Here is a 16810-nt window from a genome sequence, read left to right on the forward strand (position 1 = left end):
ACAATATTTTTCCTTTAAGATGACCATTTGTTCAGCTCTGGAGGACAATCTGAAACTCCTTGTCCTCACTCCAGATGCTCTTTGAAAGGACTAAAAAAGAAATCCAGCCTTATAATGCCTCAAATTAAACTCAAGTTCACCTTTCCTAGAGTGAGCACTCTGAAATGTGTTGGTGACTTGTGTGCCAAGAAAAAGGCCCTCTGCACAGAGTGGGGTCCTCAGAGGTGAAAGGCACAATGTCCTTGCAATTTATGATGAATTATGATAAAAGGAATAGCTGGGTCTGGGGGTCCACTAAATATGAGTGAGCCCAACCTTTGTTTCACTGCAGAATGCATGAGATTGATAACTTAGATCCAGCTCTGCAAAGATCCCCTAAGGTAGTTCAGTGGATATCACAGTAATCTGCAACATCTGATCCAAAGTGCATGAAAATAACAGTTCCAGGAACAATTTTAGTGGTTCTCCTTCTTACACATGCCTGTGACCCACTGACACCCTCTGCTTCATGCCAGGGTCTCCCAAGGTCCCGTGCTCAGGCTGGAGATGGGAAGCTCTGCCGAGCTGCTGGTTTAATCAAATCCCACTGCTGCCCTGGGGATAAAAGGAGATTATCCAACACTGTACAAAATGGATGAAACATCCAGTTCTCCATACACAGCATAACCTGCAGGAGGTTATTAAGGAATTTTTCCCCCCCAATATCGGCATCAAATTAGATAGGAAAGACACCAAGACCCACAGAAGATGGCAATAACCAATTATATAGATATGTCCTTAATGTTTTAGGACATTCCTAGATGCTGAAGTTCATTCTCACATGCACAGAGCTAGAAGCTGAGAAAGAACAAGGGAGGATGAAATATCTGTTCCAGGCTTTGATGATGGTTAGACTGTATCTACATCAAAAGCCCTATTTAATTGAAGTGATTATTTTCATTCTGAGAAAGAACTCTCTCGAGTTCTCGAATTTCCAAAAGTTTCTTTCAGTGAAATGCTAGTGTTATTTTTCTAGATGATAGATTAAAAAAAAACTAACAAAGCCTAATCTGTTAAACTCAATATGTTTGACACTTAGCAGCAGTAATGCTAAATGGTAACATCTTGCAGTTTTCTTCTGATATCAGTGGTGTCTCTGGGGCAGGATTTTATTAGTGACAGCTCTCACTGAATTCAGTTAAAGCCAAAGTTTTGTCTCCAAAGTAACTGTTATTCAGTTCAGAAATAAAATGATCAGGCACAAGATTTCATTTAAAGCTTTGAACATCAACGTCAAGGAATCAAAACAATTCTGTTTCAAGATTCTGTTTCTCCAGGGTAAAAATTATTTCTGGGTTTGGACTCTTGTCCTTGCACGTTGTCGTGCTGAATTACAGGGAGACGCTGTGGGGCTTTCTCTTCTCATTGTCCTGAGCTTCTGCCTCTGGTCTGAGCTTGGAACAATTGGATCTTAATTCTGATTGAGGACAGAGGAGGCTACTGCAGTGCAAAACACCCTGCCAAGGCTCTCTGCTGCTACATTCAATGACAGTTTTAGAAGGCTGTATCATAAGCAAAGCCTGCAAATCAAAGGTGGCACGGTGGGCAACCTGTGCTGCATGCAGTGGGTCAGAGAGATTTGGTGTTTAAGAAAAGACTACACGCTTCTGTGCTGTTGAAGAACGTAAGCACTTTTGCCTTCCTTCCGCCACGAATGGAGATTATTCAATGGTTGGATTTAATGAATTCAAAATCCTTAGAAAATCACTAGAGCCAGACATCAATGTAAAATACTCCACCAGCTTTCTGTAGTGGAATATAATATTAGCTCTCCCACAATCTACTTCATGCATTTCAAAAGAATAGCGAACATTTTTAAACTAAAGAAGATAGCTTGGGCAGAAAATGATTGCCTGCCTTGGATGCCGCTCTGTAACCCTTCAGGAGCCTGAGTTATTTCTCTCAGGGCAGGAGAAACAGAAACAGATGTCTCCTTTGCAAAAATGGGAGGGGGAGGAAGAGGAGCAAGATATTTATTAATAACTGCTGTTAATGTGCTGTTGCTTTGCCCAGTCAATAGGGGCATTGCTGCAGGGCTGGTGGCCCTGAGCCCGTGGAAATCCTGGTGCTGTGTGTCCCCTTTCTGCTGGTGGAGGCTGCTGGGAGCCCACCAGGACAGCCACCACCCTCCCCATGTCCTGTGGCATGTCTGGGCTGGGAGTGCTCAGGGAGGACATTTCAGTGCCATCCCTGCTCTGGGTACAGCCACCCCCTCCCTCTGCCCAGCCATAAGTGTCTCTCCCAGCAATACTGTAATACAAATAAATAATATTAATTAAGGCTCAATAGGTTTATAAAGCTATGGAAATAGCTTCTCTGCTGCTGTTTCAGTATCTCATTTCCCCACTCTGTCCAAACCCCCAAAGCCCAGAGGTACAAACATATATTTCAAATGAGAAGTTTGTTGAACCTCATTAAACTTAAATGCTCGATCCAGTTTTTCAGAACAAGGTTTCACTCTGCTTTTGAGTTTACCTGATTTCATTCTTCCATCCCTAATGGAGGCATTCATTTAGAAGGTGACTTTTTGCAAAGGCACTGATACACCTACAAACCACAACTGAAAAGAAAAGCATGATTTACATTTTTAAACCAAGCATCTGACTTTGGAGCTGTTCTATGTTTATAAGCTTCATGTCTGAGCAATTCACCGAGGTCTCTGTGAAATAAAGACCAGCTTTTAATTTGTATTTGCTTTTTGTTCTCCCAGTTGTTTTATTTCTGAAATGGACGAGCAGCTGAAAAGCCTCCCTGCGTTGGTATGCTGAGCATTGGAGTCACACAAGCACCTGCAGCCATCCACGCACTGCTCGGCAAGAGCACTGTATTTCTCGAGGTTTGTAGCTCTTGTCCTCCCACTCCCTAATTCATATACATAAAACTGGTGTGCTGCCACGTTCCCTCCACACAAATGCATTAGCTGATCAGGAAGCCTTCCCATTCATCTGGCTTGTCACTTGCATGAGGTGGAGGCAGGACCGACTTGTCAACTCGCGGTGATGAGAGTGAGGGGTGGAAGACAGGATAGCGCGACAAAAATGGTGTGGATATTTCTCCCCTTGCTTTTCCATGGGAAAATATTTTCAGGTGCTGGATTGTCTCCACACCCTTCCAAACAGGAGCAAACCAGCAACCCAAACACTTGCCTACAACCTGCTTGGGTAATTAATCGCAGAGTGAGGCTGCAGGAGGAAACCATGGCTAAACCCCTTGATGGCTCTGCTGTAGCTCCCTGGCAATGTGGGCATCTTGGAATTGCAACACCCCATCCCCACTGCGTTTGGCACCGTTTCCACGGTGATTTCCAGGGCAGCCCATGCAGCAGAAGGAAGGTGTGCAGAACCCACCCAAGAAAGAGCAGTGAAGGTGCAGAGCTTTGCACCTCTAGAGTGGGCAAGACCTCCCTGCTCTCCAGACAGATCCCGGCAAGCTGTAGGGTGGAAAGCCAACCTGGTTCCCACGCACACCTGTGAATTTCATAGAACGACAGAATGGTTTGGGTTGGAAGGGACCTTAAAGCCCATCTCGTTCCATTAGCCCAGGTAGCTCCAAGCCCCGTCCAACCGGCCTCGAGCACTTCCCGGGCTGGAACCCGTCAGCCGCGGCAGAGCCCGCTCAGACGGAAGGAGCGGAGCGATGCTCGGCGGGCGCGCTCCGGGGCCGGGGCCGGGCTCTCCCCGGCGGGGCGGTGTCACGTCGGGGGTCGGGAGGCTCCGAGCCTCCGGTGCCCGCGGCCGGGCCGCCCCTCCCTCCCTCTCTCCATCCCTCCCTCCCTCCCTCCGCCGTGGCCGGTGCCTGCGCGGCCGGGGCGGTGCGCGGGGGCGCGGCCGGCGGCGGAGCCCGGCCCCGCGGCGGCGGCAGCGGCTCCCCCCGCCCGGCCCGCCCCCCGCCCCGTGACTCGGAGCCTCCCGCGGGCGCGGCGGCTGCCGGGCGGTGTCGTGCGGCCCCCCGCGCCCGTGCGGGGACTATGAAGCACCATGGTGTGGTGTGACCGTGGCGTCCAGATGCTGCTGACCACGGTGGGCGCCTTCGCAGCCTTCAGCCTCATGGCCATCGCCATCGGCACCGACTACTGGCTCTACTCCAGCGCCCACATCTGCAACGGCACCAACATCACGACGGACGAGGCGCAGGGGCCGCCGCGGCGGGCGCGGGGCGATCTCACGCACTCGGGGCTCTGGAGGATCTGCTGCCTCGAAGGTACCGGGGCCGCGCCGGGGAGGGGGCGAGCAACTTCCCCGGGGGGACCCGGCTGCGCTCCCGAAGCCGCCGGGCAGCGCCCGGGCAGAGCCCGGCAGGAGCCGGAGCCGGAGCCGCCGGGCTGAGCCCCGCCGGAGCCGGGGCCGGGGCCGGAGCCGCGCCGCTGCCTCGGACACGGCCGAGGAGGAGGATGGCGTTACCGTGGCAACCGGCATCTCCGACATTGCCATGGGAACCGGCGGCGGGATGCGGAGCGCTGCCCAGGGCAGCGCTGCCCAGGGGGGCGACCTCGCTCCGCGACCATCGCCGGGGCTTCGGGGCTTTGGGGTCTCCTGGCGGGGCCGGGGCTTTGGGTGCTTTGGGGCGCACCTGAGCCCCGCAGGCTTCGGGGCTGGGTCCCCCCTCTCCCTCCTCCCCCCGGACTTTGGCTTGAGGAGCTTTGGAGCTCAAGCGCATCTCTCGGGCAGGACAGCGGGAACTCCCGTTCCTCCCAGTCTGCCCTCAGACAGAGGCACCGGGAGCTCGGGCGGAGGGGGTGTTGCTACCGCTCAGGTGCTTCGCTCGGGGCTCCTCGATGCAGCCCCAGGGTCGGGCTGAAGGGAGGGAACAATAAAAGGATGGGTGCTGTAGGGCCGAGCTGGGCAGCAGGACCCCGCTCCCCGCAGAGGCCGAACATGTGGCTCCCGCTCTGAAAATGGAGTTGTGGAGAAGGCGCGGCGGTAACTGCGGGGACAAAGAAGCACATGGGTGCTGCGAGCATTTGGCAGAGCAGGTCCAAAGCCCAGCTGGGAAAGCACATCTGTCACCCGAGATCGCGGGGCTCCGGCCGCGGAGAGCGGCACAGCCCCGGGAAGGAAGGGGGGACATGGCTGGTGGCCACGGCGCTCTGAAGCCCCTCACCTGCTGGTCCATTCTCTGTGAGAGCGGCCGGCAGAGCCCCCGTGCTGCTGGAGGAGCGTGTGGGGAAAGGGGAGGGCAGAGGGGCCGTGGTGACTTGGCCGAGCTGCGCTGTCACTGGGGCTGGGGGCGCCGGAGCCCGCTCCCCGCGGGGATGGGTGCGCTGGGCGGGCGGGATGCAGCGCGCCTCATCCATCAGCACACGGGAACTTCGCACGCCCGGCTTTGTGCTTCATTCCAACTGACAGACGGCTCAGCCCAGCTCCGCTTCAGAGTCGCAGCTGTGTTTAGGTGGTTTTTTTCTTCTCCCCAGAACAGACTGTGGCGTGGTAGAAAACACCTCACTCTCACGTCTGTTCTCATCTTCTCCTCTAGCTAATGATTTAAGGCTACAGTGTAACATGATTTTTTCTCTTAAAATACCAGATTTGCTACCTAGTAATAGTAGGCATACATAGAGGAGCTGTAGGAAAAGGAAATATTTTTAGATGCTAAAGAGCGAAATAATTATTGAAATGTGAAGGTTTATGGGTAATAGCAATGTTTGGCTTTATGACTCTTAAAGGAAATCTAACACTCAGCTTGGGCTTTTATGGCACCTGGAAAATGAGGGCTTGCATCTGAGAGCTCCTGAGTTTGCTTGAGAGGTGCTGAGCATCCTCCACTTGAACTGAATCTTGTGATCTTCACTGAGCTTGTTCTAAGCGTCTTCAGCCTCCTTTTCTCATGGAAAATAAGTTTGTATCTTGCAGGAGTTGCTGAGCTTGTTCAGCCAGGCTGGACCTGTCACCTCTGGCAAAAATCCCTGAGCTTCCCAATGTCAGGATTTCTGTGTGGTCTCCCAGTAACACCACTCATAGAGGTGAAGTGCAGCTTTGACTGAAACTGGTGGGGTTTCTGCCTTGGTTTCACCTGGGCTTGGGTCAGAACTTTGTCCAGGAGAGCAGCACTCAGGGCAGCTGTGGGGAATGGGCAGAGTTGAGGCAGCCCCAGCACCAGGGCCGAGCTCCAGCCTGGCTGCATCACTGGGCAGCAGTGGTGCCCTCCTGGCATCGCCAGGGCATTCTCAACAGCTGCACCCAGGAGCCGTGTGCCAGCGAAGCTCAAACCCCCGTCAGCTTGGGGGATAAAAAGGCGTTTCATGGGACACATCAATCCGACAGCAAGAGAGCTGTTCTGCTCAAAATTCAAATGCTCATAATCAAATTATAAAGTTACAATTTTTAAAGTTGTCAAATATGTGCTAAGAATGCCCAATTTGAGAAAGCTGTCATCTGTTCACAGAGCTGAGGAGCAAAGACTACATTCTCTCCTCCTTTTTCAGTATGTTCTGTTTTGTAAGATAAAATCTATAGATACAGTAAATTATTCATGTTTTAAACCATGCCATGGGACTTGGATTTCAACATGGAACCATTCCTTTGTTTTATAAAATAATAAAACCATTTCTAGAAGCTGATTTAAAACAACACTCCCTTGACCATTTCAGAGCCTCGCTCATTTGAAGTGGCTGAGTCTTTTAGTAATCTAAAGGTAATATTGCAATTCTGAGGAGATACATAGCAGGAAAATAGCTTCAGTTATGGATTTTTATATGTGTTCAAATGGTCTGGCTTCAAACCTATTTTTAGAAATCTTCTGGTGTTTTGGAGAAATAATTGTTAAAACCTCTAATTTATTTTAATGGTCTTTATTGCCATTTCACTCTTATGTCAAAAAGACAAATCTGAAACACAAATGTGTAGAAGCTGAAAATGCCTTTAACAGCCTCTGAAATTGCTTTTGACATACATAAAGCATTTTGCTGAGCAAATTTCAGGTCAATTGAAATTTCCCAGTAAAATGTTTCTCAGCTCTATCAATTAACCTGTATGCTGGATTATGAACAATCACCTGTTCTGTAGCCCAAGTCCCAAGATTTCAAACAAAATCGCTGAAACAGGATGTAAAAGGATAACCTTATAATTCAATTATCAGGTGCTCCTCGATGTTTTTCTGTTTTTTTCTTTGAAACAATATTTTACAACAAATTGGCGTCGTAATTGGAGTGCTACAGCTTAGGGATCAAGCATATTATCTTTGTTTGGAGCTGCAGGGATGAAATCATGTTTCAGCACTAGTAGCTGATACTACTATGGAGCTTAGTCACTCAAGAGGCAGCGTTAATGATCCATCACTCAAACTCTTGCCTGTCTAATCCCAATTTTGTTCCTTTAGCATGTTTGTCAGAGGTGGAGGTAGGAGGTTCATTGAGTGGATTTTAAATGATTGTGCCATTTCTGCGTGGATTTTTGAGAGTTTTATCCAAGGCAATTGCCTTCGGTGGGAAAGTGAAATAACTCCTGGTGTGGATGTGAGGAGCAGAAGTGGCAGAGCCTCTGAGGATGGCCCAGGGTCCGTGGCAAAGCTGGGGTTTGGTTTTCTGGGCCCAAGACAGTCACAAGAGCTGTGGCCTGAAATTAAAATGTCACCAGAGTAGGGAGTTTCTGACGGACCCCCCATGCAGCCAATCAACCTGAGACCTGCACCCCAGCCCACAAATTCACAAAAAGAGCAAACCAGCCCCATTTTGGGTGCCTGCTGTTCTGTCCCACGACCACACTCGAGCCGGGGGGGCTGTCAGCACCTCTGGGTCCCTGGGTGCAGCGCAGGGTCTGGCAAACCCAGCAGATGCTGTGTCCTGACAGTGACCATTCTGGGGTCAGCCTAAGCCCAGAAAGGGAGATTGAACCACTCCGGCTTCCCAGCAGCCCCTGATCCTACGGGAAATGTGCGGCACAGCTTCCTAAGCCTCACACGGCCTTACTCACGAGGAGGATCTGATTAAAATATTTGCCTAGGAAAAAACAATGTTAAAAACACCACTTTATCCACTGAAACTACTTATCTTGGTGAACAATCGCGCTGAAGTTAATAGGACAGCTCACATTGGAGCGCTCTGCAGGCTCTGTGACATCAAGATAGGAAATCAAGTAATGTACTTGTAATTTAAATTTATTCAAAGAGTATTTTATTAAACACTTCAGCACATGAATCTCTTTGAACCCATTGTGTCTACTGCTTTTAGTATTCCCTGTTTGCCATTTACTTTTCAAGTGGTGCAATTGGCTATTTAATTCACGTGGGCCCACGTGTCCTTCCTGGAACATTTATAATGGGGAGGAAGGATCGAGTCAATCATTTATGGTTTTGAAAACTTGCACAAATGCACATTTGCACAATTATTTGCAAGTCTTCCAGCCTGGATGAATGCACACAAACATTGTGGCACCCGCATGCGCCGCTTCCATGGATACTCCTGAAAACAAAATAAAAATGCTTATACCAATGTTTGAGGCAAGCAAATAATGGCAGGCTGCTGTCCATCAATACTGCAAATTCATGGCTCATCCGAAAAGAATGAATATTCCTTAGTATTCTCCAAGCACAGCTATGAAGCTCCAGCACCACCACTGTTTGTTAAACTGAATGTAATGCAGAGTTTTTATTCCGATGCTGTGGCCAAAGTGTTATTTGGTGTGGAGCAAATGTTAAATCCCTCTAAGATCAGACATGACCTGCCTTGGAGGTTGTGTCCACAGGCACATGAAGAGGTGGTTGCTCTTCTCTCTGTGAAGGCTCATGAGCCTGTGCTGACACTGTGAAAGAAAAGTGATCATAAATGGAGAATACCCAAATGGGTGACTCTGCTCTGAAAAACTTATTTTGTGATGCTGTAGCCTGTTTCTAGGACAATATATAGGTGTTATTGCACTCCGGAAGAGTGAGCTTTCACCCATCAATCTTCCAACACAAACAAACCCATCAGTGAGGGACTCAGCTGAGCTGCAGACCATGTCTGCATCCTTTAATTCCATACATCCTGCTCATCATCTCCACTGCCTTGGTAAAACACACGCTCTTGAGAAGGTCCATGTGCTTTACTCAGTACTTATAAGAGCAATTCTTAGCACTCCAGTGTCAGCTTTGCTGCCCTGGCTGAACCAGAGCAGTTTTGCTGGCAACTGATGGAGTGATTTTTTAAACACCCATTTTAGTTTAATTTTTATTTAATTTTTTTTCAGGAGCATTCAATTTGTTAGAGTTTCTGAATTTGGAGCTGCCTTTATGGACACTGAGTTCAATCCCTTTGAAATATTGTCCACTGTATAAAATACTTTAAAATACTGAAAATTTGGTGCTGGAGGATCTGCCAGCAGAAGATGGGTTAAGGTATTATCTATTCTCAAATGAAAAAAAAAAAAAAGCATGTGTCTCCTCAATGCACTTCTTTGAACATTTATACAGAGGCTCTCAAATGATCTTATTGATGTCACAAAACATCCATTCTTCCCTGCCCTATGAAACAAGGATCTGAAGCTAATTGACTGAATATATGTCACTTTAATGAATTAATTTGCTTTCTTAAACTCGATCTACTCTATAGCCAGTAGGGAGCTATCAGGCTACACGGAGGTTTTGGTTTTTCCTCTGTGACTCTCAGCATGTTCAGATATCCCAGTGCAAAACTCAGATCCCAAAGACTCTGTGTGCATTAGTGATGCTCCCCCAAGGCTGCAAACCGATGAAAGCACATTTGTAATCCAGCTGTAAAGCTCTTTTCTGCTGTGCAGGATGCAATGTGGAGGATATTAAATCTCACCTGGGTTCCAGGATTGTTCTGGGGAGGTTTCAGAAATGTTTTGTGAAGAGCCAAGGAGGTGTTGGGTTGTACAAACAGGATCCTCGTGGCTGTGTTGTGCTGCAGTCACTGTTTTATTCTGTATATAGTTACACTGCATGTTCTGAGGACTTGACAGATGGCATTTGTGGTAGGATCTGTCAGAGCCATAGTAACTCATTTTGGGGTTTGTGGGGACCTTTGCAATGATGTAATGCAGTCTTTGGGCTTTGTCCAGCAGCTGTTACCTTTATGGGCTTTTATTGCTCTTTTTAGATACTTCCAGGGCTTGCCCTTCCTTCTGGAAGCTCTATTGACCCTCACCAGTGTAAAATGGTAAAACAAGTCAATACAAAAACTTATTTTTTTTGCTCCTGTGCAATTTCAGCACAGTGATTATTCCTCCAGTACACCCTGTCCCATTTGCTGGGTCACGCAGTGTCACCTCTGCTCAGGTTGTGCTGTCCCACCTGTAGCTTCAGTCATTCTTGCCAGGTACAAAACACCTCATAAAAAAACTCAGGGGAAGGGGAGTGTACTTGATGTCTCCATCCTGTAGTCTTGTGTATTTTTGCAGAAACAGAGCAAAAAGAGAACAAATATTAGGAAGAGAAGCGAGTGCTTTTATCTCATCTCTAATTCCTTTGAGGAGGTAGGAGTACTTAGATACTGAGTGTAATCTGAAGTCTGTTATTAACACCTCTCAGCTCCCAGATATTTAGTTGGTGTCTCTGTGGTTTATATGCTAAAGAGCAGCAATTTCTGCAGAATTTCTGTATCCCCAAACTGAAAATGGAGAGGAAGGAGGAGGAGGATGATGATAATGGGCTTGTGACTCTGAGCTTTGGTAGATTTCCTGCTTGATCTGGGGCCAGTTGCTTTATCTTCCTGCCCCTGACTAGGAGGGATAACTGTGCTTCCTTTCCACCCACTTCCCTCTCATTCTAATAATAAAATGGAAAGGAAGATGTGGAGAAACTGGGACACGGCGAGAGGGCTGCCCAGCTCAGGAACGCGGCTTGCACCGGGCTTGAAGTGTTCTGCTTGCAACTTATGTTTTATACATGCAATATTTGGTGTTTAAACATGTCTTCCTTGAGGGACAGGATTAAGTCTGATTCTCCACCTACAGAAAGTTAACTGCTTTCTAGGAAGGCAGTGGAGTTATGCCAATATGAAGCCAATATAAGAGAAGGGATCACAGATTTGTCCCTTCAATTGGAGCTTTTCCTGCTGGTCCTTCTTTTCTGAGCCAAAACTCATCTCAGGAAATAAATCAAACTATCAAACTGAAAAACTGGTCCTGCTTCCAAGCATTACTTGGTGCTTATCTTTGTTTTAGATTTCTGTTTACTGGTATTTATTATGTCTCAGACTTATGGTTCAGCATCCAAATTCTTCCCAACAGATGGCAAGGCAGGATGTACAGGAGTAGTAAAATAAACAGGATAAATGCACAACTGCCCATATGTCTGAGAGGCTGATACACGTTTATGACTTCAGAACAAAAGGGTGTTTGCAGCAGAGAACACCAGTGCTGGGCATGACTTCATGGTTTTTTCTGCCTTGTTCTGAAGCCTCTCACTTTTTCAGTGGGTTTTGATCAGTTAAATTGCCAGATATTTTGTCCTCCCTCTTCTACTCCCAGATAGTTCTTTCTCTTAGTTATTTATCTCCACTCCTGAAGTACATCAGCTCATTTGATCTTCAACATTTTAACACAGAAGGTGGCTTAGTCCTGAGCTTCAGCTCATATTTTTTCTGACAGTGTGGTTGTGGCTCTTTTGAGGGGCACACAGAGGTGCTGGGGATCACAGCAACATTTGAGGCTTTCTCTATATTGAGATTTATCATAATATTAATGACAAGCAGCCTCTCTACTATCTCAAAATAGCAAGCCTCTGGGCAAGCTGCCTGCAGGATGGATAGCCCAGCCTAGACAGACTTTGCTAGATTTCCCTTCAGACCTGGGGGCATTTTTGCCAGTTGTTGCATGCTAGGAGTCAAATGCAGTGGGAGCATTGGAGCAGTTCTTGATTTAGCCTGGCAGATAGTCCAGCCCCTCTTTCCCCTCCTTCCCATGGCAGCCTGTCATCTCAACGTCTTTGTTCTCTTCCTCTTTTTTCCTCCCCTTGCCAAATGCTGTAACCTTTCTTCTGTTGAAGAGATACCTTTGAAATTAGCTCCTCAATGACAGTGCATGAGTCCTTCTCTAGAAAATAAGTAGATACTGCCCTAGGTAAAAAATTAAGATTTTTTAATTTATCTTCTTAACTCTTGACCGTCTCTGTGCCATCGTGCCAATGAAAAATGTGTAATCACTTACTTGTCCAAAGGTATAGTCTGGGTTCTCTTTTTCTCTACCTGTTTTACTCATTTCCCAGGGTTTATCCAGGCTCCTGCCTACTTAACAAATAACCCTGTAAATTCATCTTCAATAGAATTGAGTCATTTCTTGTCAAATGTAATCCATGAAGGAATGATAGATTATAAACACACACAGTCGTGGTATGAAGAGATGGGTGAAGGGAGAGCACGTTATGGAATTACAGTATTTCCTGTACCAATTGCCAAGCCCTGAAACAAATTAACCTCTTTTATTGTTCTTTTTCAAGCATTCCGCCTTTTAATTGCTGTTTTGGAATTGTGCCACTTAGTTGTGCCCTTTGAATGTTTCTCACTTAGCCAGTCCTGTTAGCTTGATAATGCCAAATGTTTCTGAGATATTCAGAAGCACTGAACATCCCCTGCTCGAGTGGGAGAGGGACCCAGCTCAGGCAGGAATTAGCACCCTTGTTTAGCTGCCAGGGGTTTTTTTCAGATTAAGTTAATAACCATTTTTAAGTCACTGCCAGTTCTCTACCGGGGTTTCAGATCAGTTGTCTCCCATTTATACTTTTTAAATGATGCAGTTTTGTGTGGAATATGGATGACTGGATGTTTTGTCCTGTCCAAATATATAGCATTCAATAACACTGGGGTTGTTATTGTCTTCCTTGCATCCCAGAGGCACAGTTTATCTCTTGGTGCTGCAAGGCATTAAAAAGGAACCATGGCATGTCGCAATTATGACTTGAAATAGGATCTTGCCAGAGGAACATTGCCTAAATGTAATCAAATCTAAACTGTAACTTATAGCAAATACCTATCAGGGCTGTGCACACCTATCTCACAGCTCACTGGCTATCAGAGATAGCTGATAGCAAGGCACTGGATGATTGTGTTGGGAGAATTGTTGTGCTGTTGGGGTATTTTAGAGTTCAGCCCCCAGCATTCAGCTGCCTGCAAGCAAATGAAATAACGAACTCTCAATGCTGGAAGACCTTGTGACTATTTAGGCTGAGCTTTCAAAGGTACCAGATATGAAAGTTTGTGATACTCCTCCGTGCATGACTCACTAATGGCAGTAGTGGGCTTTAATCATCTTTGTCCAGTGGATATTATAAATTCAAGTAAGCCACAGCAATGCTCCTTTACATAATGCATATATTTTAATGCAAAATTCGCCAGACTTGGTTTCTTTGTGTGTTGAATTGGTTTTAGCCAGATGATGAAACAGCAAGTTGCATTGTCACATCACATTTTCATCCACGGGGATTGTGAACAGGGTTGAATCCCTCAAATTCACTGAACAGAGCCCTGTTACTGGAGCCAATGAAGCCAATAACCCAAAATGGATTGTTAGACTCCAGATATGGCTCTGCTGAGTGTGGGAAGGTGATTTGCAGGCAGCTGTGAACTCCCCAAACTTCAGGAATTTGATTTCCCTGCAGAGGGAGAGCCCCAGCCTCTGCTTCCTCCCAGATTTAACATCCCCTGTTCCCATTCTGCCACCTGATGTACACCTGGCTGAAGTCAGGTTATTCTGTACAGATGGAGCTCAGGACTGTTTCAACTGGGTTTTATTAGGGGAGCTGTTGGAAAATGTCAGTATCAAGCAGAGCTTTCCTAAACATGATAAAACATCAATTATTAAATCTGGGAGCTCAGTAGCAGTTGGGAAATGCTTCTTACCACTGAGCTGCTAACCCAAACCAGTTGGGTCCTTACCCTCATCCTTCTGCCAGCCAGCAGGGGCTCAGTTATTTGCCATGACAGGGATTTGGGGGTCACCAGAGTGCTCTTTGCAGACAGACTGACCCTTTCCAGATGGAGCAGTAGGACACAGCCAGCCCCTCTGCACACACTGAACCCAAGCCAATGAACGTAGCAAGGGCTGAGTTCCTTGGCTCATGCTTGGAGCTGCTTGGATGTTCCCACCTTGTGTTTGGATCAGAGCTGGTCCACATCCCCCCAGCTCTGCCCACTGTGAAAACACATTTCTGTCTGTCAACAAAGGATGCTCCAAGACAGGGAGCACACTCTCCAAAAGGTGAGGCTCCCGGCCTCTATCCAAGCTTACATTGCACTGAGAGTCAGCCAAATTTAATTTTTTTAAGTTACTTGGGTGTTTCAAAAGATATTTATCCAAGACTATGCCAATACCTGCTGACTGTGAGGTTAAACATCCTGTGGTTTGCTCCAGAGGATGGGAAGCTTTTCTCCTTTGCTCTGCACGTTTTGCTTTGCTCATGTCCTTGCCTTTAGCGCTGACAAACTCAAGACGGTTCCGAGGTGCTTTGGGATCCTTAAAGATGCAGGACCTGAAATAAACCATGCAGCATTTAGGAATGATGTTCACAGCACCACTTCTAATTACAGCCCTTCGAACAATTCATTTGCAGTGTCCCGCTATGGTTGTGCTTATTAAAACAGAATCCTCTTTATAGTTTGGTAGCAAATTAAGAGGGGAAAAACACAGCTATCCTGTTCCATCCATGCCTTTGAAAGAGGTTTACCTTCATAATTTGCTTTCTAAGGATATTTCCCTTGTTTTCACTTGTGCTCCTGCTCTGAGTTTTTAATGACTTACTTGGTGTCTCTTGGTAGCCATTTCCCAGTGACCTTTTTGCTCATTTTATTTTAATTTCTGTGTATAAATGGCAGCGTTCTAGCTGGAGACGTTCTTTGGGCAGAGCACAAAAACCCCATAAGGAAGGAAAAACAGGCCAGAAATTTTCCACCTGAATTTGAAGCATTAACCCTGGGCTTTGGCCACACAAAGAGCCAGCACGCCAGAGCTGGACCCTGGTCCAGGATCAGGGCCAGAGCTGGGCAGCAGGACCTCACCATCAGCATCTCCAGGCATCAGCCCTGGATGCAGCTACTCCCACAGGTTATCCCATTTTCTGGCATGACTGCTGTGCCCTGGGAGGGCTGGGCAAGTGCTTGCAGCTGGCCAGAATATGGGTACACAGCTCCTAATGCTGATTTTATAGCATTAATGTGCACCTGTTTTGGTGGCCAACTGGCACCGTGCTCAGCCTAAAATGTCTGTGTAAGCTCTGCATTAAAAGAGGCATCAGAATTAGCGTGTATCAAACATGTCATTAGACACGTGCCTGGTAGACATAATGCAGGATAATGAATATGATCACAAGAATAAATTAATAACCGAAAATATTTTTTATACGTGTGCACACTTAAAACAGGGTAGGAACTAAGTGACACTTGTGTCACCAGTTTATAATTAAAATGCAGTGCTTGAATGGAAATGTAAGCTTCAATTAGCCAGCACGACCCTGCTTCCGGCTTTACTTCCCACTGAAAAGCAACGATAACAAGCTCACATTTATTATCAGAGTTTTTCCTGGAGCTGTGCACTGAAACATGCTCACATCTGAGCCCTTTCACTGAAGACATTTTTTCGCTTCAGCAGTTTGGCATGCCATACAAAGGCTCTCTGATTTTTAGTGATGTTCACCTCCTCTTACATAAAAATGTTTTCTGTGCATATTATTTGGTTTTAGTTAAAGTCCAGGTGCACGGGTTACTGAGGAACCAAAGGGATGGCTCATCACAGAGCACAATGGGTAATTATTGCTGGGCTTCACTGTATTGCACAGACAAATCCTTTCTTGGAGCTCAGCATTGTGGCTGTGAGAAAGAAAATACCTATGATGCAGCCCAAAGTCCTACAAGGGTAAGAATAGATCCTGTGGGAGATGCTTTGCCCATTTCATTTTTAACTCTCTCGAGGGACAGAGCTTCACAGTTTTGTTTAGAGACACTATTTTGCATTTTAATTTCACCAGTGGGAAGTTAATACATATATAAATTATGAGGTCTCATGTGTTCCCATTTCATCCCAAGAGGATGTTAGGCTTTTTGTAAAATGGCTAAATAATTCTCTGGGTTCTGCCCCCCATTAAAACCAAGATTTATCTTGATTTATGATCCAAATTTTGCTGCTGCCTTGCCTGAGGATTGAGCTTAATTTCTGCAAGAGAGGGCAGAGTCCTTGGCTGTGCAGGCAGGAAGAAAACTCATTTGTCTCCTGCCCAACCCCACACTTTGGGTACCTGGCTCAGCACTCCATGTCAGGGACAGAGCCATCCACAGGAGATCCAGATCCTTGAGGTGCCTCTGGGGAGATCCTGACATCTTCCCAATCCCCCCAGAATAGGAACCTTTTAGTCCAGGACTCACTCAGCCTTGTGTCCATGCAGGAGGTACTTTTTGGGCATTTTAACAAGGCTGCAGGAACCTGGGTCCCAAATAACAAGGACAGGGAATGGCCACCTCAGCCAGGGCTTAGGAGAGCTGGTGAAAAGCACACAAACCCCAACAGCCCCAAAATGTCAAGACTGAGCAGCTGAGCCTCAGAAAGTGTATTTAAGGAATATGTCCTCTCTGACAGAGATGGACCAAACGTCCACACAAATATCTTTTGCAATGCCCCCTCCAATATTTTAAGCAATTTCTACAGGCAGAATTCTTGTGATGTAGGAGTGGATGTCAAGCCAGGATATCTCAACTCAGAATAGATGTGTGCTCTTAGCTTTGGGTCAGGCAGTGACGTGTGCTGGAGTTAGAGCCTCCAGGAACTCTTCAAGTTGTAAAAACTACAAAGCTCCTGGTTTTTCACTGGTGCTGTTCACATGGGACAGAGTGACCTCTCCAGAAAGCCCTTCC

General features: G+C 46.8%; 1 protein-coding gene across 1 annotated transcript in view; it reads left to right on the forward strand.

Annotated features, from left to right (window-relative positions):
- The first annotated feature begins 4016 nt into the window (after positions 1–4016).
- CACNG4 (calcium voltage-gated channel auxiliary subunit gamma 4) overlaps positions 4017–16810 on the forward strand; it is a 44955-nt gene continuing 32161 nt past the window's right edge. The window contains exon 1 of the mRNA XM_059485601.1: positions 4017–4239. Within this exon, the coding sequence (XP_059341584.1) occupies positions 4017–4239 (223 nt within the window). The remainder of the gene's footprint in view (positions 4240–16810) is intronic.

Source organism: Ammospiza nelsoni, chromosome 19 (assembly GCF_027579445.1).
Source record: "Ammospiza nelsoni isolate bAmmNel1 chromosome 19, bAmmNel1.pri, whole genome shotgun sequence".
In the NCBI taxonomy this organism is placed as follows: Eukaryota; Metazoa; Chordata; class Aves; order Passeriformes; family Passerellidae; genus Ammospiza; species Ammospiza nelsoni.